The 23,164-nt window shown below is 26.1% G+C and overlaps 1 protein-coding gene across 2 annotated transcripts in view; it reads right to left on the bottom strand.

Moving 5' to 3' along the window:
* LOC136072073 (tyrosine aminotransferase-like) overlaps positions 1-23,164 on the bottom strand; it is a 41,297-nt gene that overhangs the window by 11,883 nt on the left and 6,250 nt on the right. For both annotated transcript variants that reach the window (XM_065820236.1, XM_065820235.1), the window contains 8 exons: positions 21,376-21,443; positions 9,533-9,691; positions 9,316-9,454; positions 2,552-2,604; positions 2,362-2,444; positions 2,002-2,068; positions 1,742-1,870; positions 1,490-1,573 (listed from right to left, as the gene is read on the bottom strand). In XM_065820236.1, the coding sequence (XP_065676308.1) occupies positions 1,490-1,573; positions 1,742-1,870; positions 2,002-2,068; positions 2,362-2,444; positions 2,552-2,604; positions 9,316-9,454; positions 9,533-9,691; positions 21,376-21,443 (782 nt within the window). The remainder of the gene's footprint in view (positions 1-1,489; positions 1,574-1,741; positions 1,871-2,001; positions 2,069-2,361; positions 2,445-2,551; positions 2,605-9,315; positions 9,455-9,532; positions 9,692-21,375; positions 21,444-23,164) is intronic.

Below are 23,164 nucleotides of genomic sequence, written 5' to 3'. Positions count from 1 at the left end.
GAATTTCTGGAAATCTGGGAATTCCTGGATAAAAACTTATCTATGAAAAATATGTCTAATTGGTTTCAAAGTTTGACATTTTAATGTATAACAGGGAAACTTGACAATAGGCAATATTGCCAAGAAATGGCTCTAAAAATGCAACCAACATTCTTGCCTTGTGGCCAGATAACTCACCAGAATTCATTTAAACACCAATTTAAAAAACATTTGCAATTTATCAAACCTCTATAATCTATATAAATTTATAGGACTAATATAGACTTTAAACAAAATTTTTAAAAGCCATTAACAGTTTTAAAGAATAATATATTTCATTGAGCTATCTTGTCAAATATAGTTTAGAAATAGTTTAGAAAAGTTCTGATTTTTTTATGAAATAACTATAAAACTATTTTATTCTTTGAAAGAAATAATCTTTTTTAACTGGTTAATTTGGATATAAAAGAACCTCATGGAATGGATTAGTGTCTTTTATTAATTGAATATCTGAATGTAATGGATCTTGAGCTTGCTAACATTAGATACATTTTCCTTTTGTGTTTTTTGTTAATTTCTAAATACGATTATTTATTGATTTCATTATTAGAGCTATCATTAAATTTATGTTTTTCACATAATTAAATAATTTTCTACATTCAGTTTTTCTTACCCATCCTTTATTCTTCATTCTGATTCTTCAGGCACAACATTGTTTTCGAAAATGTTCTTAACATTATTATTGCTGGAAAGATTTATTTCTTGATAACCAATCTTAGAATTGAATTTAATGCATTGAACTACTTTTTTATAATTGACATTGTTCGCATTGAATCAGAAAATACCTGTCGAAAACTGCTGTCATCCAGTTGCTGTAAACTTTTTTATTATTGCAAAACCCATACTAGCACACTGCATAAACCATTCCATAACCAAAAGTTAAATCTTTTTTGTTACTTACTAATTACCCTTTTTTTTCCTTCTATAAAACATATAAAATTATTCTTTTTTTTCCTTTACAAAACAAATTATTCATTGCAAAAGAGAAAAAAAAAATTTTCTCTCTATTTATATGTTTAATTTTCTCCAACAGGAAAAATGAAAAAGGAAACATCACAGTTTATTTATTCCACCTGTAAACCTACACCATTCTTTTCACTATTTTGTGGTATATAAAGTTCCTATTTCCTATATTACTGGTTCTTTAAACTTGAATTTTTTTTGGAAAATTAATCCTTATTAAAATCAGTTTTTCAGTATTCAAAAAAAAAGTCTTATTTTAAGAAAAAATGTTTTTTATAAATACTTACTAAAGTAATAAACAAAATAACAAACAAAAAAAGGATTAGAAGTAACAACAAACAAATGAAAAAACAACAAAGTGATTTAAAACACATTTACAAAAAAAGATCATCTAATGCATTAAAAAAATTAAAAATTTATCTCATGCATTAAACTTAATGTAGAAATTAAAAAAAAAATTTTTTAATCTAATAAAATGTTTTTTTACCATCATGTACATTGCACCTCGCGGTTGAATAGGTTTCAAATATTTTACTTTCGATAAAGTACTGTAGGCAATAGTAGCGTTGTCCTATGAACAAATTTATTAATATTTTACAAGTTTATAAACAACTATTTTACAAGTTTATATATAACTATAACATAACAAGCAGATTTCTTGACGTTTAATTCTAACAACATTTTTAAAATATATTTTTAGGATCCATTGCCTTAAATAACTTTTTTTACTAAAACATACTTTTATAAATTGCATATTAGAATCAAGCCACTCTTTTGGAGTTTCAGAGAAGATCCTGGGCAAAGCACCTTGAATAATAGTGTTTGCACCAAGTATTCGTGTCGACATATCAAATAATCGACAGCGTAACTGTAAAATAAATTAACATTAAACTGCATTATAAGTGAAAAAGATTTATTCAAAATACAACAAAGTAACATAGGTTATACTATTCATTATGAAAAAAAACTTATTAAAATGTGGTAAATAAAAATATAAACCTCTTCTAGGATGTTATTTCTATCATGAATTTGTATCCAACCCAAACGCCATCCAGGTACTAAAAATCTAAATTGACAAACTAGACAATTTATATAAAAAACACATAAAAAGGTGTCTAACCTTTCTCTAATGTTTCTCTTATAACTAAAAGTATCATTTGATAGTTATCACCGTAGTTATCATCATCATCATCATCATCATCATCATCATCATCATCATCATCATCATCATCATCATCATCATCATCATCATCATCATCATCATCATCATCATCATCATCATCATCATCATCATCATCATCATCATCATCATCATCATCATCATCACCACCATTATAGAAATATTAAAATAAAATGTACCGTTTGGAGATAGCACAACATGATAAAATGGGTACAGTCTCTGTGAGACTCGCCATTGGATAAAATGTTTCTCCAGGAAATACCTAAAACAACAATAATAAATAAAAAATGTTTTATTTAATAGGCAAAATTTAGTTGATAATAAAAAATTCAATCAGGAAAAAAAAAAAAAGAATCAGAAAAGACTTACTGAGTATGCATATATTTCATCTGCTAGAATCAAAACTTTGTGTTTCTCCGCCACTGTGGAAAAATCAATCATGTATTAAATTTTATCATAAGATGTCTTCCATAAAGAACCTACACAGGTATGAGGACAGGGGTGGGGTTACCCAAAAATGTTAGAATGCGTACAAGGGGGAAGGTGCTAAAGAAGCAAAATCTCCTTGAGCTTGACTGATGTTTTTTAACATTGAATTCCAGGAGTATTATGGAAGTTTTTATCTCCCAAAGACCAGAGGGGAATACTATGAAAGCTATTTTTTCATCTTTTTTTATTTTTCTCTATTAAACCAAAACTTTGAAAAATTAACTTTAATATGCAAGACTACTTCACAAAAAGACGAGCTTAGATAAATAACAAAAATATTAGATATCTATAAATAAAAAAATTTAAAGAGATTTCAATAAATATTTTTTTAAAAATGACATGCAATGTAACATTGCTTGTTTAAATAACTTTAAGTGGATTGAAGAAGAGTGTAGAGATTGTAGAAAAAATAAATAAATTTGAATTCAGATACATGCACCCGTTAAATCTTTTTATGAACAGAAAGAAGAGAAAATTGTAGGGTGCTCTACTCTAATGTTATATGATTTATTTTCACACCTACAGAAAGTTACATTATGTTTTGGTAGTTAGAAAACAAGATACCATAAGAAGCAGCTCACCATAGAAAGTAGCAACCATAAAAGTATTTAAAAAAAAAAAGAGATGCAACCTAAAGACAATGGGACAGAGGCTAAAACAGATCTAACTATATTTACAATTTATTTTTAAACTTGCCAAAAAATAGAGAGAACATTTATTATGGACTCAAGGTAACATGACATAGATGATTTTACATCGGGGTCATTCCATGTTAAATCAGCAGGGTTATATCACCTCATGCTACAGATTTTGCTAAGTTTTATATGTGTTATAGGGTTCACGAAAATTAGAAAAATCTGAACTCCTTATGGTTCTTAATTTGTTCGGGGTGGAGTGGTTTTGTGACGACTCATACAAAACTTGCCACTTAAGTGTTAGGATTTTGTGACAAGGGCGGGGGGAGGTGGTAAGTCAAAAATGGTTGAAAATTGCGTGACATAATTTATGAACAACCCCTTTTAAGTTTATTATTTATGCTGACTCTTTTTGTTAACATTTCTTCATTTAATAACAATATTTAATAAACAGAATGAGAACTTGAAATTTGGTACATAGACAATCATTCACTTGGCAGATTTAAATATCAAATTACATTTTAGAATATCTTAACTACATATAAATTTATTAATAAAGACACATACTTTGGGGTATTTGATGGTCAACATGATAATATTTTTAAGGTTTTTTACAACTTAAAATAGCAGTACCAAAGGTAACTTTTTAAGCAAAATATATTATTGCATTTATTGCCTGGTCATTTTAAAAGAAGTTGCACATTTATTAATTAGTATAAAATGGTGAAAGCATCTTGTTCCTGAGAAAGTTCTTTCTATAGTAAACCTTGATTGTAATGATGATCAAACGTTTCTGTTTTATTAACCATTATAAATCAAATGTATTTTACATTAATTTCACAAATTTTAAACATCTTATCTACATCCAAAATCGGTCCAGCCACTGTCTTTCTTAAACTGGCTTGTGCAGTTATTTGTTTTAATGTGCCACCAATGCCATGACATGACACCAGACATGCCATGTCATGACACCAGACATGATATGTCTGGTGTCATGGCAACAAAAAAAAAAACATTCAGCATCACTTCTTTGCAATGGCGAAGATTAACAAAGTTTTTGAAGCTTTTATATTGTGCTTTGCATCCATCAGAAAAGTATTTAATATAACCAACTTGTATAATGTTTGCATTAATGTAATTAATAAATAAAAACTTTAAAAAAAACTTGATGAACTTTATTATGCAATCTAATATTTAAAATTGTTGTTATTTTTTGCTGCTAAGTAAGCAAATGCTCACTGCAGTAAATAAATAAATAATTGGTAAAAAGCTATCCTATTCTAAATACAACGTATACATCATGCTCAGTGCCATCAGAAAAGAAGCAAAATAACTTAAATATCAGTACACCATTTGATTTATAGTAAATAATAATAGGATGAAGTGTTTATTTTGGTTTATTCCAGTGCCATCTTTTTACAGTGATACTTGGTTTCCAGTCTTTAAGATACTTGGTTTCCAGTTTTTAAGATACTTGGCTTCCAGTCTTTAACATACTTGGTTTGACTTTCAGCTATGAATAGATGTTAGTTTATCTACTTAATTGCATATAAGTTCGATAAAGTCTTCAATATCTATTTAGTGATTGATCAGTGTAGTTTTTCCTTTCTGATGACACTGAGCACAATGTATACATTGTATTTAGAATAGAACAGCTTATTACCAATTACATTAATGCAAACATTATACAAGTTAGTAATACTAAATAGTTTTCTGATTAATGCAAAGCACAATATAAAAACTTCAAAAACTTTATTAATCTTAGCCATCACAAGGAGGTGATGTTAAATGGTTTCTTTTTTGCTACAAGCCTAGACATGGAATAAAATGCCAGTTTATCTACTTTATTGCATATAAGTTCAATAAAGTCTTCAATATTTATCTTTTAATTGATCAGTGTAGTTCTATTTGCATGTTGCTATTAGTTGTTATTTCTTTATGTTGCCAAGCTTTACTGTTAAAAATTCTTTTACAGCAGTAATACCAAGGCATAAAAAACATCAATTGCAAACAATCGTTGCCATCAAATCTCTATAGTCATTGTTAATGTAAGGAACTAACAACTTAACATTCTGATACAAACACTAACACTAAGAGTACCATATGATGTTGTGGTTATACACTATCATAGACAATGCAAACATAGAAAATCCAACATTTAAATTACTCGGGATTTAAATGTAATGTAAATGTGGATAAAATATTTTAAATGCGGATAAAATTTTTCAAATAATCATTATTAGCCTTTTTTTTTTGCATGTGTTACCATATACTATATACTTACGAATATTTTTTTGCCAGACATCATTCGCGTATAGCTTTTATCAAAGTGATAACTTTGTTAAAAGCTATGAACAAGATTTAATGGTTTCATGGGAAAGCAACTTTTTTGATGATGGTTCATACAAATTTCTATTTTAAATTTTTTTCTATAACTTTTCTAGCCTCTTGTAAGGCAAGTAAATACATTAAAAAATTTAGCAGACTTTTGGGGTGACAATGATTCTGAAGTTAGTGTTTTTTTTTAAATGTGAAAAACATTATCCTCTTCAAAAAAAAAATTATCAAAGTATTAACAAAAATTTACTACGGGGGAAATGCAGCTTTTTTTAGTTTCCTGAAAGTTTACATTGTTGGACTTCCACCCTTTTAACATTGACCGATGTCAAAAACAAGTTAACTAATATCTGGGTATTAGTTTTTAAATTAAATTTTAAACTCATAAAAAGTTTTATATTGTCTCATTAAAATATTTATTTGTCACACTATTTATTTGTCGCACTATTTATTTGTCACACTATTTCATTAAAATAGTTATACTTGAATTATTTCTGTTCTAGTGTAAAATAATATAAAAATTTGCTTTTCATGTTTTTTTCTCTTTATTTTCATGTTTTTTAAATCGATTACAGCATTTCCAAAATTTTCTTGCTAATACAACTTCAAAGTGTTTTCTATGATAATAGCAAACTGTTGTAAAAAAAATTCCACAATCAAATAAATCAGCTTTCCATAATATCTAATGTTTTTTACTACTTTAGAGTATCGATGTATCTAAACAGGAGCAATTTAAGTGTCACATCCCCAAAAGAAGGTTATTTTTAACTTGGCAGTCAGAATCACCCTTGTATGTATTAGACCTTGTCTTCTTGTTAAACGTTGCTTGTGACATTCTAATTCAAAAAAATACCTTTTCCTTAATTTAAATTTTTGTTGTTGAAATTTTTGGAAAAAATGTGAAAATTTATTTATTCACTTTATTTGTATTTATGCCATCTACGATTTCCGCTTACATTTAATTAAAAAGTAATTAAATTTAATGTTATTTACCAATATCTTACCATCATTCATAATGAATAATTATAACCATTCATTACTTGATAAAGTTTTAATTTGATTAATAAAGTTAATTATGAGTAGTATAACTAAATATACAGAAAATTTTTAGTTACTAGATAAAAAAAACTTAAATCTATCAGAAAAAATGAATTTTACCAGTTTACTTTTTTATTTTTAAAAAGTATTTTATGTATTAGTAAAGATATTTAGAAAGTCACAAGATTGCACTATGTACCATAGAGCAATCCTGTTTCGTTTAAATGCAGTTTACATACGGTCACACACAGAAGTCATGCATGAAAGTAAGAAACAAACTGTTTGTGAGTGTTTCAAGTGAAATATTATATTTCTACAACTCATATTTAATATATTTTTGATGAGAAAAAGGATTTACCAAATATTTCTTGGATATATTGTTTTGAAAATTATTACGTTTTTTTATTCTACAACTATTGTGACATTAACACCAATATATATACATATATATATATATATATATATATATGTATATATATATATATATATATATATATATATATATATATATATATATATATATATATATATATATATATATATATATATATATATAAATATATATATATATAAATATATATATATATATATATATATATATATATATTTATATATATTTATATATATATATATATATATATTTATACATATTAATGATATCAGAGCTGATATTGATGATATATATATGAATGATATCAGAGCTATATAATTGATTTTTTGACGAGATTAAATAAAAATAACTACATAATTTTTACTACTAAAAGTTTCATGTGTTTAGCAATCATCAGGTAAAAAATACATTGTTTTTTTCGTTAAAAAATATATAATTGATTTTTTGACAAAATTTAATAAAATAACTACATAATTTTTTCTTTAAAGTAATCTTTTTTATTTTAAAGTTTTAAAATATTTTTACTAAATTTTAAATATTTACTACTAAAAAAATTAAAAATCAATTTTATTAGAACATCCTTGCAAGTATGTTCTAATAAAATTAATTTTCAATACTAATAAAAAACAACAGGGAATTGTTTAATTATTGATCAGGTTAATTTAGGTGTTATTTTTAAGTTTTCGTTTATTGTTTTTGCTTACAAGAGTCACTTCCTAAACTGCTTAAATCTCATGTTGTCTATAAATTTTCTTGAGCTGGCTATAATGCCAATTATATTGGAGAAACCTCCAGATATTTGGCAACTAGAATAAATGAGCACCTTAAAAGTGATAAACAATCTCATATATTTAAACACTTAAACTTATCTATTAATTGCAAAAATCTGGCTAACTGATTCTAACGGTTCTGATGGCTAACGGATTCTTTTGAGATTTTGGATAATGTCCCAACCAAACACAAATTAAAGATAAAAGAAGCCCTCCACATTAAACAGGAAAGTCCCTCACTTAATAAACAAATTTTACATTATACTATAAACTTATCTATTTAATTTTACTGTCAGTTTATTTTTTTTTTGATAGTTATTTTAATTGGTTATTTACCGAGTTATTTTGCAATAAATATATTGGTCTATTATGTATAATTTTTGTCCGTTAATATTTCTCTGAAAAAACTTCTATTTTTAAATATTTATTTCAGAGTTTTTTCATTGTAAAATAATCTTTTCAAAATGTAAATAAATTTTACGAAACACGTCAAGAATAAAAAACATAGTGTTATTTTGAAAAATAATTACTTATTTTATGCTATTACGACGTTCAAGATATATATATATATATATATATATATATATATATATATATATATATATATATATATATATATATATATATATATATATAAAATGATTCAGGTAGCTTCTAATATGATAAAGATATTTTTTATAATTGGTCTTTAAGATAACCATAATTAAAGTATATTGCTTGTAATAAAATAAAGAAAAAGAAAAAATCACATAAAGAAATGGAAACACCTATAACATTTATAAAACTTAGCAAAATCCAAAACATGGGGTGACATTTTTTTAATTTTACTGCTAAACCATTTTAGTTAAGGAGGGGAGTGGCCTACCTACAATGAAAAAACATAATTGTTATATTTGATCAAAGATTTTATTCTAAATAATAAATTCAAAGAAAAATAATTTGCTTGTAGTTTTAAGCCTTCATTTTATTGTTTTATTGTCATCTAAAGATTAAAATAAAGAAAAGAACATAGCATTAGAAACTTTAATGATACTATGCAAATATTTTTTTTATACTTTCACACAATCTTTCACACAATTTTTCACACTACTTTTTTTTTTCTTGGATTTCTGTGACAGTATTATTTATGCAACATGATTTTTATTAAAAAATTTACATTTACTAAATCATTTGTAACTAATTTGAAAACCAAAGAATTAAAGTTTTGAATATAAATCTTGATAATTTAAAAAATAAGTAAACTTGGTTTATGAACATTTCTAATAACATTACATACATTAAAACTTGTTTTTATGTAAAGGTAATGTTTGGTTAAAAATTTAGTTCATAAAATTTAAAATAGAATTTTAGATAAAACTTTTGGTTGCTTAAAGAAATATTTACATTTGACATAATCTAAATTTAGCAAAAACAACACCAAAAAATGAATTTAATAATTTAATATTAAATGATCTATAAAACATTTTCAATTACCAGAGATAATGGCTTCCAGATGTTCTTTTGAATAAACTGACCCACATGGGTTAGAAGGATTATTAACAATGATACATTTTGTAGTTTCATCAATAAGTGATTCCAGATGTGCAAGATCAACCTCCCAGTCACAATCTGGCTGCATATAAAAATATTTATTATATTTATACTTTTTGTTAAAAAAGAAAAAAGATAATTGTCATTATAAAAAACTTACCAGCAAATTATATTGTTTTACTTCTAAACCATTTGAAAATCCAAGAGTTTTGTATAAAGAAAATCCAGGTTTAGGAATCAGAATACTATCACCAGGATTAGCTAAGGTACTCAAGCATATGTCAATTGCACCAGAGCACGCACTTGTAATAATGATATCCTAAAATAATTATTTTTTTACATAAAGTTTTTTTTTATAATAACATATATCTCTCCACGACACAAAGGGCCACTAAAGTCAAAGAGGCTACCTGATAATTTTTTAAATTATTTTGTTTATTCTGTTGCTATACAATCAGAAGTACTCAATTCTTTAACTCCAAAACTTTGACAAACTAATACTGCATAGAAATAAGTTCAAAACAACAACAACAAACAACAAAAAAACTTAAAAAAAGAGTTGAAAACTAACTAAGTAAATAATTTGTAATTTAACAACAAACAAAAAAAGTTTGCTTTTTAATGTGTTAAAATTTCTTCTAATAAAAATATCATACATTATAATGTTTCTTTTTTTCTTTTGTTTATGTGTGAAATTAGGTTGAATTTATGCGTGAAATACAATTTTTAAGAAATTATTTTTTTTTAATAAAAATTTCCTAAAACATAAACTAAATTTGCCATAAATAAAAATCTTAAAAAACATATCTAGTGAACTATCATTCAGATATATTAAGTTAAATGTAATTCATACTGGACTTAGATATGCTACAAATTACGCCAGCAACAGAAAAATCATTCCTGATTCAACACTTGTTTCAACATTAATATAACTTGATAAACTTGTTCAAGATGCCTTTTCATTTTTATTTTTATGAATTATAATCTGATTTTTTGAAGATTGTTATAATAAATTGCTCTTAGGATGAATGCATCAATTCTAACTTATATTTTGAGGAACACAACAAATATACTACAAAAAACACATCATATGCACCCAAAAACCACATTGATTTTTTGATGATGTTGGAAAAGATTTGAAATAATTTAATAAAATATTCGTATAGTTTTCTCTCAGTTTTTCATCCATAAAAAAGTTTAATTTTTTATGTCAATTTACTGCAAAAATACTGCCATTGAAGCATGTTATGTTTCTTTGTTTGTTTGTCATTTTAGGGTTTCGTTTATTATATTTATAGTATTTATTAAAAGTAAGTAAAATGAAACCACCATCTCTGTTACATTTACATATAAACAAAGTAAGAAATCTTAGTACAAAAGTTGATGCCAATAGTAAGCAACCAGGGTTGGTATTTAATTGGGAGTGGGGCCCGGGCCATGTTTGATAAAATATAGCTGAGGCCTAGGAGGAATTTGTGAACGGGGCTGCATAAACACTTAAACATCCTAAAGTATATTTTTTTAATTCAAAACTAATGTTATATTTTGTATATTTTTGCATTTATAAACATAAATATGATCAACATGATCATCATAATCATCATTACCATCATCATTGTGATCATAATCATGATCATCATCATCATCATCATCATCAGGCTTTAGTCTTCCTCTTTTATGCTATTTCTCTAATCATGTTAATGCTCAAAGAAACTATCATCTATTTTACGATAAACCAAAACTCATTCTTGCTTGGCTTCTGATTCAACAAGTTGCATTCTTTTACTGTCTCTTCATGCAATAAAAACCTTTATTAATCCAGTTTTTTTATTGCACATCATAAAACCTTATAACTCCTATCCATCTTCATATTTTTGTTTTTAAATCTTCAGTTAACCGTTTCCTAGCTTTTTAACCTACCCTCTATTTTAAAGAAACTCATAACTTGATAGTGGTTGCTTGCAACCTTGTTGGAAGTAAATTAGTCTAAAAATATATAAATATATGCCAGTATTTAATAAATAGTAAATGTATGTATATAAATTAAGTATATAATGTAAATTATAATATATAAAGAATTGTAAACTTTATTCAAGCACCAGCTATCATCCCCTGCTAAATCTTATAATTTTGCCAGGGCACGATTTGCAAAAAGTCTCCTTTTTAGCCAGGGCCGGGGCACTGGTCAATTCCTAGATGCCACAGTTTGCCAGAAAACATACTAATAAAATAAATGAGCTAAATAAACTAGAAGCTGCTATAAATTGGTGCAAAGAAATAAACAGGAATCTATAAGCAGCATTATAGACTAGTATGTTTACTCTTAGTAAAGATAGAGAGACAATCAACGGGCAATTAGATGGAAAATTGACTAGTGAACAAGAAAGAAGATATTGAACTGTACTTACAGAAAATGAAGAGCCATGTATTGTTTGTTTTATAAAAAATAAGAACAGATCTTTTCAAGAAATTAATAAACAGGAAGTATCCAAGTTAATTCTAAATGTGCTACGTATTAGACATCACACAATACAAAGATGAAAGATGAAAGGAAGTTTCACAAACTATCATTAAATACTCAAGCTGCTCTGGAAAAAGGAAAGTAAGTTGAAATAAAATAATTTAACATTAAATGATCACATGATTTTATCTAAATAGGATTATCAGAATCTTTATATTTAAATATCTCTTTTTTAATCAGACTATTATTTTTATATAAGTCTTTTTTTACAGATTGACTTGATCATTTTGGCTCTGTTTAAATGCTAAACAGAGCAGCCTTACAATCAAACAACAAGGAAGAGTGTCTATAAAACATGCACTGAATTATTTAAGGGAAATGGCATGTAATCATTTGGGTATCAGTTTGAAATTTTTTTTTAATAAGTATCAATATACTTTTTAACTATACTTATAATGCTGGCAAAAAGTATGCATGTCAAAGAATATATAGAGAAAGCAGAGAATAATTCAACCATTTGTTTCATTTTTAGGTAAGCAATAATATATGTGGTTAAAGAAAAATGTATAAATAATAATACTTGCTTAAAAAGATTTTTAATATTTATATTTTAGGCAATTTATGTGTGTGCCAGATGATATTTAAATGTACACGGTTAGCACTGATCCTGATAATGCCAACCTAGCTGACCCAAGAACGCTACTTATATTTTTTTTTTTTTTTTTAATGTTATTTCACCTCCCCAAGGCCCAGAAGGCCACTACAGATGAGGAGGCTACTTAATTGTGGTTATAACCCTCTCTCAACTCTATAACTCCGAAACACGAACCTTGACGAACAAGGCCGCTGCGCGGAGAAACAAGTTGAGCGCGGTACTACCAGGGACGTGGTGGGGATCGAACTCGGAACCTCTTGCTTAAGAAGCGAGCGCTCTACCACTACACCACTACCGCATATGGGAAGGGCGCGACAAATCTTTTTTTTTAATAAACATTGACGTTTGTTTCTTTATTTATTGACAAACGTCTAATTTAAGAGGTATGTCAAATAACAGGGCCAACAAGGCAGTGGGGAAGGGGGAGGGGGGAGGGGAAAAAAGAGGGGCATGTGCCCCCCCAACTTTTTTCGAAAGGCCCTTTTCTTTGTTTTTTTTTTAAAGAGAAGTTCTAGAGGACTTTTTTTAGAAATAGATAGCTGTGCACCTCCAATTTGAAACCCGTGCCATTGGCCATGAATAACCCAGTTTAATTTACAATTCTTTCAATTTTTTATTAAATCATAAGGGAATTTTATTTTTATTTTAAATAACTTTTATTCTAGTTAATAAGATATATAATAATTAGATACATCAAAGATGCTCATTGAATTTTATAAATTTTTTATTAATTCAAAACAATTTTTCACGCATTTGCAAAGTGTGCGCAAATTGATGATAACTAATGTACAATATGACTGTAAATTGTTATCCATTAATACAAAATAGTTCTCAATTTAGTTTGTTAAATCTATTTACTTATAAAAAAAACTTGAAGAAATTTAAATAAAAAGGAACTAAAAATAAAATAAAAGTTGTTTTGATATTTCTTTTTTATAACATTTAAAAATAATAATATAATAATAAGTACTTAATAAGTTATTACATTAAGTTATTATCAAATACTTAATATGATATTATTACATTTATAATATTAAGTATTTAATAATAAAATATCATATTATTGGTGTTGTTAAATGCACAGTAAAAAATGATAACTATAATAAATATATCAGTTCAATATATTCTATTAAATTATATATATTTTTGCAAATCTTAAAAAAATTTTTCAAAATTTTAAAAAGGGCAAACATTACTTTAATTTAAAGATAATAAGATAACAAGCTTTGCTTAAAAAACGCACGGTTTTAAAGAAAGCAATGTTTTAGCATGGTTTCTTTAAAAGTAATTGCCAATGTTAACTAAAATTTCTCGTACTTTTGTAAACGCATGTAAAAACTAAAACTCCTGAAAATGCACTAAATGCTGTATTGAAAAACCATATACAAATATTGCTGAAAAACTTATCATTTGATGTCATATTGGAATTTCCAAACACGTTAAACTTATCAGTTAAAATAGGTTAAACAAAAAACAAAGTTTCTTTGCACTTACATGAAAATCTTGGTAAAAGCTTGGTTATGCTAAAACGTAATTACTTTCTTCAGTTGCGTACTTAATTATTAAACTTATGTTTACAAAGTAATGCTATTGAAAAAAGTATTATCATGGTTTCTTTTAAAGTCGTTGAAAATGCATTTTAAATTTTAGTAACTTATTTTTTTTTTATAATATATTTATTTTTTTTATAATAAATAAAAAATTATCAAGCGCATAATTATTTGGAAAAAAAAATTACTGAAGTTGTGCATTTGTTTTTAAAAATTTTAGACGAATGCCAATGTTTGCTTAAGTAAAAGTAAGGAAATGTGATGTTCATTTTTCTGTCTTTTTTTTTAACAAATGTTCGCACGTTCGTCGATTTGTTGCACCCATGGGGTGATACCGTACACATCAAGGTACACTGTGATGCAAATTTTGAAATCTTCTAATCTTGTCCATGGAAAATAACTTAGTTTGAATTTTCAAATTGAGCAAAATTTTGACTTTATAGCGCAACAATATAAACACCTGTAAAATGAGCATCACTTTATATAATTTGATAAAAGTTGGTGCAAATGTAGCATTATACGCACTAAACTCTGGATAAAATTTCAGCTGTGTTAGTTAACAGGTAAAGGAGTTATGGCAGTTTTAATTCATATTTTGTTATTTTTTTGCTACTTATACCTTAAAACATTACCAATTACTGTGATATTCGGTCACTGTTTTCAAAATAATGGTTACATGAGTGTTCTACTATGTAATACCAACAACTTTTGTAAAACTGTTTTATTGCTATAACTACCATATTCATTTTATAGACAAAAATATTGATCTGCTTTTTAAAGAGTGGTTTGACTTGGCTTATGCATTGCATGAAAATATCAGCTTTTTTCAAGGTATAAACTACTGTCAAAATGCTTGAAAATATTAAAAAATGATTGAAATGCTTTTACAAAAATACCTACATAAGAAAATTTATAAAATTTAGATAAGATAATCAAAATATTTGACAAATAAAAAGTTTAGAGGGCCAAAAAAAAAAGGAAAATCTTATGAAAGAGAGAATAGTCCTTTAAAGAGTAGTACAAATCTTTTGTAGGAATGTGTCATCAAATAATTCATCTCAATTGTCAATAAGTATGACAAGTGTCATTCATTTAAATAATTATTTTCTTTAAAGAAAATAATTATGTAAGAATTATTTACTTGTAATTTAAGTAACTATTTCCTTGATTTTAACTACTTGTAATTAATAATATTTGTAGATATGTTTATGGATTGTTATCCAATATAAAATCAGGTTAAATTTTGTAAAAGGGATAGTTTGATTTATGCCAAAATGCCAAATCAAGCAAAGGTTAACAATGAACATTGAAAGTTTGTGTGCTTGCTCTGTCTAAAAAAATGTTAATGACAGCTTACTGCTTTCCAAGCAGATTGAATATGGCAGCTGTACGAGACAAAGATCAATATCAGTGATTCTTGGGAACCACAAGAACTCAGCCAATTGTGTAGAACATTTGTGTAGAACAATACTCCCTCCTTTGTTTAATTTCAATTTAATACAAGTGAGACCTGAAACAAGAGGTATGATGTGTTATTGCCTAATCTGTCAAATAGGTCATTCAAAGCTGCAAGAAAAACATCCTCTTGAAGAGCAAACTACTATTGAGAAATAACAACAAAACGACAACAAAAATATATTTATTTTACTCAAAATTTACAATTATATAATTACAATAATAATAATAATTAGAATATCTAAAATATTATAAGTAATAAGGTCATAATATCATTATTAAAAATAAATATAAATAATTGATTGACAAGGATGGAGTCATTAATGCATAAACCTGATTAAAGGAGTGACACCAAATAATTGCATTAATAATATTAATTTAAAAAATAATGATAATAACAATAATAAATTTATACTTTAATAGAGCGAAAGTAACAGCAAAAATAATAGTATTTATAATAATTATAATAATAGTAATAATAATAAAAATAGCAGTAATAAAAATAATAAATAATAATGACGAAAAAATCTTTAGCAGCAAAAGATTAGTAGCCAAACATCTGGCGGGCCTCCACTTACAATTACCCCACGTAAATATTTATACTTACATATATTTTTACATATATTTTCAAAGAAAATCTTTAAAAAAAGAGACAAAAAAGGGTTTCGGTAGGTAAATTTTTAACAAGTTTCTAATCACTTAAAAACAAATAACTTGAAAGTTTTAAACTTTCTGAACAAAGTTTGATATAAAGATAAAATATTTATGTTTTGGTTTCAGGTCAAAGTAGTGCCCAGCTACTATAAGGCACTCCAAAATTGACCACTCTAGCTCTTGTAAATGTACAATTAACTACAGGACAACCAAATAACGGATTCAAGAAAATCGTAGAACTGTAATCCAAACATCAAGCAGCAAAATGGATGATGATGAAGAGCCAAATTTTTATAAAAATTTCTTAAGAGCAGGTTAACACTTGAGCCATTTCTTTACTTGCAGTGACTTATAAAAATTATAAAAATTAATAATTTATCAAGCCGTCTGAATCATGTAAATTAATCTTGCAAAATTTCTGGAGGATATTTTGTTAAGCTCGGAATTGATGGTGGTAAAGGTTTTTTCAAATTTTGTCTGAGCATTGTTGGTACTGTGTTAAAGGTTGATACCAGCTCACTGCCTTAAAATCAACCTCTCACTCAAAGGATTGGCAAAGACACTGAAGTTAAGAGACAAATTCTTGTTGCAGTATCAGAAGATTTGCCAGAAACTCACTCCAACATTAAGCAAATCTGGTCACTGATTAATGCAAATGGAGTTAAACTAACTTTTGCTTGCGATATGAAAGACCCAAATATAATTTGTGGTCATTAAACCCATTAAAGTATGCACCCTTGTACAAGGTGTGATGTCAAATCCATGTGTCTTTTCAAATATGGAAACTTGCAAACACTGGGCTCAATCAAATCTAGCTTCGAGTCATTTTAGCAATCTGAGGGGTTGTTGCTTGTGCAAAGTTGTTTGGCAATGTCATTCGAAAGCCATTCATCAGTGGGCCTGACAATGTTTTGATTTTGGAAATAATCCTACAAGGCAGTTTAATCACCTTATTGGAGTTGTCAATAATACTCTTTTCAAGATACTTGCGTGGATAGAAGCTGTTAAGTGGCCAGCTGCCCCTCACATTTAACTGAGCCTGTATGATGGGGGGCCAGTTTGAGGGAAACGAATGCAGGAAGCATCTTAAAAATGTGTACTCCAGCAACTTGCTGGAGTACACATTTTTGAAGCATTCAAGTTTCAATTTAGTTTTAAAAGCTTGATTTGGATTTATCCTTCAGCCGGATTTTGCTGAAATAACTGAAAATTTCAAAAGGTGTTAATGATAACTGGTGCAAGCATAATACCCAAAATTCACACTGTCTTCTACAGCATCAAAAATTTTATTTGTCGCAAAGGATCCCCCTTAGGACCCTATAGTGAACAAACTGTTGAAACTGCTCATGAAGACTTTTATAAACATTAGTCAAGGTATAAATGAAACAATAATCATCCAGAGTACAAAGAAAGATTGTTATGCTACATAACTGATCTGAACAATTTAATCTTCTTTAAAGAACTGCTACCATAATTCGATTTATTAGATTAGGCAGCAGAAAATCATAGTTTATGGTTTTTAATGAACATTTTAACCATTTTAATTCTTAACTGCTGTTAGTAATTATGAATTTTAATATTGCATGTAGAAATATTGAAGAGTATTTGACTAAAAGAGTATATTAAGCTATTATGAAGAAATTTTTTGTGGAGAAAATCAAAGACCGAGTCTTACAATTTAATCAGATGCTATTTGATGGTAATATAATGTAAAAAATAGGGTTTATATAGTTATTTTTTCACTTCATTTTAAAAGTCAATATATTTAAGAAAGTTTTGATATTTATATATTCAAATACAGCTCAATATTCTCTACAACTTTAAAAAAAAATTAAAATTATTTAATATTCAAAAAAAAAAATTTTTTTTAATATTAAATAATTAAATTTATTATTACATTTTTTATTATCATTTGACATTTAATTTCTTTCTTTACTTGACATTTGTATAAATGAATTTTTCATTATTTCTTAAAATTGCTGCTTTGCAAATAATGATTTTTTACTTTTAAAAAGTTATTATCAAACAAAAAAAAAATATTTTTGCAAAGTAAAAAAAATCATGTTAATTACTTTACCCTTTTTTGTAACAAACAAAGATTTAAGTTTTAAGTTATTTAAGTACCATTTTTTTTTAAATATATGTCGTTGTTCTTTCACTTGCCTTAAGGCAAAAAAGTTAAACGTACGCAGTATGAATATTTTTATGCATTGTTATAAGCTATAACATGTTTACAAGGAATTTAATTTTTTGTAAAAAATAGAAAAGGAGAGAAAAAAAACTTTTTTTTTTTTAAATTTAAATAACTTTTTTACTTTTTCGATATCGCACAATCTGTTAATTATATAAAGCTGATGTAACTATTAATAAATTTTATTTTTCTAAACTATTATTTTTTGCAAAATAAAACTTATATAAACAAAGACATTGCAAAAGCTATATTGCTACAAGCGTAAATTCAATCAAAAAAATAAAAAAATAAACTCTTTTTAAGATATCATTTAAAGTTTGTAATGTTTTTCTTTTTTTTTGTTGTTGATAAAATCACTATAACAACAGTGATAAAATCACTATAACAAAACAAATAATCAAACAAAATTAAATTTTTAAATTAAAATATCAAAAGTGGCGCTAATATAAAATAAATTTTAACAGGTGCTATTTTTTAATTAATAATTTTTTGTTTTGTTTTTTGAAAAAATTCAGTAATTATTTTTGTTATTGTTTGTTATTAGAAATAGTCTAAAAAAATATTCTTGCTCTTGCAAGATGATAATTCGGGGTAATTTGAATTTCAAATTTTAGGGCACAAATAATGACAGTTTATCTTTTCGTAAAATATTTATATTTTGAAGTCTAATAGTAAACAATCTATTTTTATTAGAAGTAATAAAAATTTGTTTGAAAGGGTGGTTGTGGACATGCAACCTGCTGGTTTGCATTTTTATAAACTTTAACCCCTTAAGGACCAATGTTTTTTCAAATAAATGCACCAAAAAAATCAATTTTTTTTTAATGCTTAGAACTTAGATATTGACATATTAAAAATAAAAAAAAAGTCTGTTTTAAAAATAAACTTTATTTTTATACATAAATATGTTGTTTTTTAATTCAAAAAAAATGTAAAAATGATACATATTAGTAAAATACATATATATAAATAGATAGATACATAAAGGAAAAAATATAATATATAACTGAGAAAATATAATAATATAATAATAAAAAAATATATAATAAGACGTAAACAAAATAAAATAATTAATAATTTAATTGTGTATTATTAAAATCTAAATATCATTAATTTGATTGATTCTTAGTTGATTTAATATAATAATATTGTTATAAGATTATTTTCACGAATTATTTTGGACTAATACATAATGAAACGTAAAATATGTGACCGCCCGAGTTATCTCGGGTTTAGTCTTTTTGGACCATATAGCATGGTCCTTAAGGGGTTAATAAACAGCATTTTTTCAGAAAGCGGTTTATATGATTGCTCTCAGATGAATAATACTAGATCTAATAAACAGGGAGGAGGGGGTCTTAATAAAAGGATGGAAGATAATTTTTTACATAAAACGAACAAACAATTTAATTCTAAAGTGGCTAGCCATCAAATGCGCATTTTTAAACAGCTGTTTTAATATAATTCAATAGGATTTAATATGCTTACATAAGTTTTATGTTATCGTGAGAAACAAAGATAAACCTAAATTTGACAAACCAAAATTTATGATATTTTTAAAAAATGTCAATGGTTTTGAAAGCCTAATTACACCTAGAGTTTTTACTCTTACCAGTTACTGATATATATTTTTGCTGTTTTTAAATTAGTCTTGAGAAATTTTTTTTTGTTGATAACAAGTAAGAATAGATTCAAGATAAGAATTAATAAAGGAAGAGGGGGGGGGGGGACGGTGTTAAAAATATATATATACTTATTATGTTGGTTACAATTTTTAAGATGATGTTGCAATAGTAAATATAAATTAAAGACTAATCCAAACATTCTGTTTTACTTGAAAATGAAATACAACAGCCTGCAAATTAAAATTTATAAAATAATTTTTTTTATTTAAGCAAAAGTTCATAAAAAAAGTTAATAAAAAGTGGATGCAGAACCAAGTTGTCAATAGAGCTGAAAATTGTGGAAAACAAAAATAACAGTTATAACAGATAACAGTTAACATTAAACACTAGATGAATGTTTGTAAGACTGATGACATATGTTCTTTGATATTGATTTTAGATCTTTTACTTTTTCTTTTAAAATTTCTTCTTTTTTTTTTTTTTTAATGTTTGAATTTTGGTATCTGGTGTAATAGTTGAGAACATTTTCCAACTTCCATCCAGAACTAAACTCAGCTTTGTATTCAACACTCCATGGTTTATCTTCTGAGTAAAGATTTTATCTGCTGAGCAAGATTTAAGTATCTTTACTTTAGCATATGGAACATTTTTAAGCAATGAATAATTCTTAGCAATGGTTTGAAAGTCCATTATCTGTTTTTTAATTAGAATCAACTTGATTGGATTCTTTCAAGGTCTCCTGTCTTAACATTATGAAGTCTGCAGCAAAGTAAATGGACAAAATCCAGAAATGATCTTGTTACCACGTAATAAAAAGAAATTATGGAAATTTTTTAATGAGATATTTGTATCAATTTTGTTCAAATTTAGTGAAAAAGATTCTGGTTAAATGTTTTTTTATGCACTCCAAAAACCACATGTTGAATCGTACATTTTAAAAGATTGGATTTGCAAACTTTAACTAAAAGACAACTATTTTATAACAATTATTCTTAAAAATTAAAAAAAAATTATATAGTTCTTAAAATTTTAAATGCTTGTAAAAAATTTACCTAAATTGTTATCTTTGTTTTCTTCTATTTTAATTGTTGCTGGAACATTCGTGTATCAAAAAACATTTCTTTTACGGTTTTAAAATACAGATTTAAATATTTTTGGGGTACCTTAGTTTTTGAATGGCATTCGTCCAACAAGTGAATTGAATTAAAATTTCCCAATATTTTGTAAAACAATAATTACAAATATTCCCAGTAAAAAAAATATATTCCTTGCTGACACCCTGTGTGTATATCAACTATATAAACAATCTTCTTACTATTTTTCTATTACTGAGAACCAAGTGTATATGATGTTTTCATTTTCATTTTACTCAAAATTATTTACAAAATTTCCTGAACAATTTCTAAAAATACCTGTTCAGTGAGAAGTGCTTTAGGATTTGACATTAACTCAGCAATGGCTTTTCTTGCAGCTAATTCTCCTGAAAAAATACCAAAATAGTTAATAAATAATTTTCTGGAAACAACATTTATAGTTACATTAGTTTTTATCATTCATTATTTAATTTAACATTAGGTTAAAAAAGAAGTAGAGATTGATTAAAAATGTTGATTTTTAACTTACAAACAGATTAGATCAAATTTCTTAAAACACAAACCAATAAGCAATAAAAAAAAATTAATTAGCTGTAATGAAGTTTAAAAAGAACTCAACACAATAATAATAATTATAATAATAATAATAATAAGAAGAAGAAGAATAATTGAAAGAAAACGAAGTCACCATTTTGAAAAAAACAATCAAATATAAGCTAAAATCTACTCAAAAAGAAATATGGAAAGTATATATGCGATATTGGTGTAGTTGTAGAGCGCTCGCTTCATAAGCGAGAGATTCCGAGTTCGATCCCCACCACATCCTTGGTAGTACTGCACTCAACTTGTTTCTCTGCGCAGCAGGCTTGTTAGTTAAGGTTTGTGTTTTGGAGATATAGAGTTGAGAGAGGGTTATAACCACAATTAAGTAGCCTACTCATCTGTAGTGGCCTTCACGGCCTGGAGGAGGTGAATTAACAAGTAAAAAAAAATGAAAAAAAAAAATGAGAAAATACAAAAAAAGCTTTATAGAAGTATATATAGAAGAACAAAGAATTCAAAAAGGTATAAGGGACCATTAGTAGGTGAAACAAGAAATAATTGCTCATTATAGCAGCCATCATGATATTAGTTTAAAAAAAACAACCTTATAACAATATAACATAAACTCAAGCTTGGCTGCTAGAACAGGTTTAACTGCGTTTTTAATGCATTTTACACCTTGTCCTAAAGAAAAAGGGCATCATTAGAAGACCCAGCTCTAATGTAAAAACAGAATATTATACAAGAATGGAAAAAGATAAATGAAAGGTAAAGAATGGAATCAGAAGTAAGAACATTACAAGAATGAAAAAAAAAGGTAATCTTAGAGAAGTAAAACTGAAAATTAAGAGTGTAATCATTCATAAATATAAAAAGATCTACATTATTGTGATTAGCAGAAAACAACTGTTTTGAGTTTTGTTTGGCTTAAAAATTATAAGCTAATCCAAACTGCTAGAAGAAATACTTCAAAAGATCACATGTGATCAATATACACTACTTCACCAATGCAAGCCATTAGTCATTACACATCATCAATACATGTCATTGGTCAATATACATAATCAATACATAATACTGGTCAACACACATCATCAATACATGCCATTGATTATTACACAACATGCAATCAATATTGTTTTTTTTATTATTTTGTTTATGATTTAAACTGTGTTTTCTGAAGAAATTCTTTTTTCTGCAAATAATTTTTAAATAATGAAAAAAACTATAACTATATTTTTTACTAACTAATATCAAACAAAATAAAAGAAAACATTAAAAATAGTAACTAATCACATTAGCAAAAAATTATAAAAAATAGTGATACAACTTTATAATATATAATTGTTAATAGTATATATAACAGCTTATAAATATTTTTAACCATTTATTTTATGTCTTAACTTATGTTTTAAATTGTCAAATAAAAAAAAAATTAAAATTTTGAAAATGTTAAGTTTTCAAAAAGAGTGAGAGTTTGTTATTTCAAGTTTCCAGATTGCAATCGAGAAAAATTTCTTTAATTTGAAAATATAGCTTTTAAAAATTTTTATGAAAATTAAGT

The sequence above is a fragment of the Hydra vulgaris genome, chromosome 15, assembly GCF_038396675.1.
Source record: "Hydra vulgaris chromosome 15, alternate assembly HydraT2T_AEP".
Classification (NCBI taxonomy): domain Eukaryota; kingdom Metazoa; phylum Cnidaria; class Hydrozoa; order Anthoathecata; family Hydridae; genus Hydra; species Hydra vulgaris.
The sequence above is the reverse complement of the archived record's forward strand: the minus strand, read 5'-3'. Positions and strand labels throughout refer to the sequence as shown.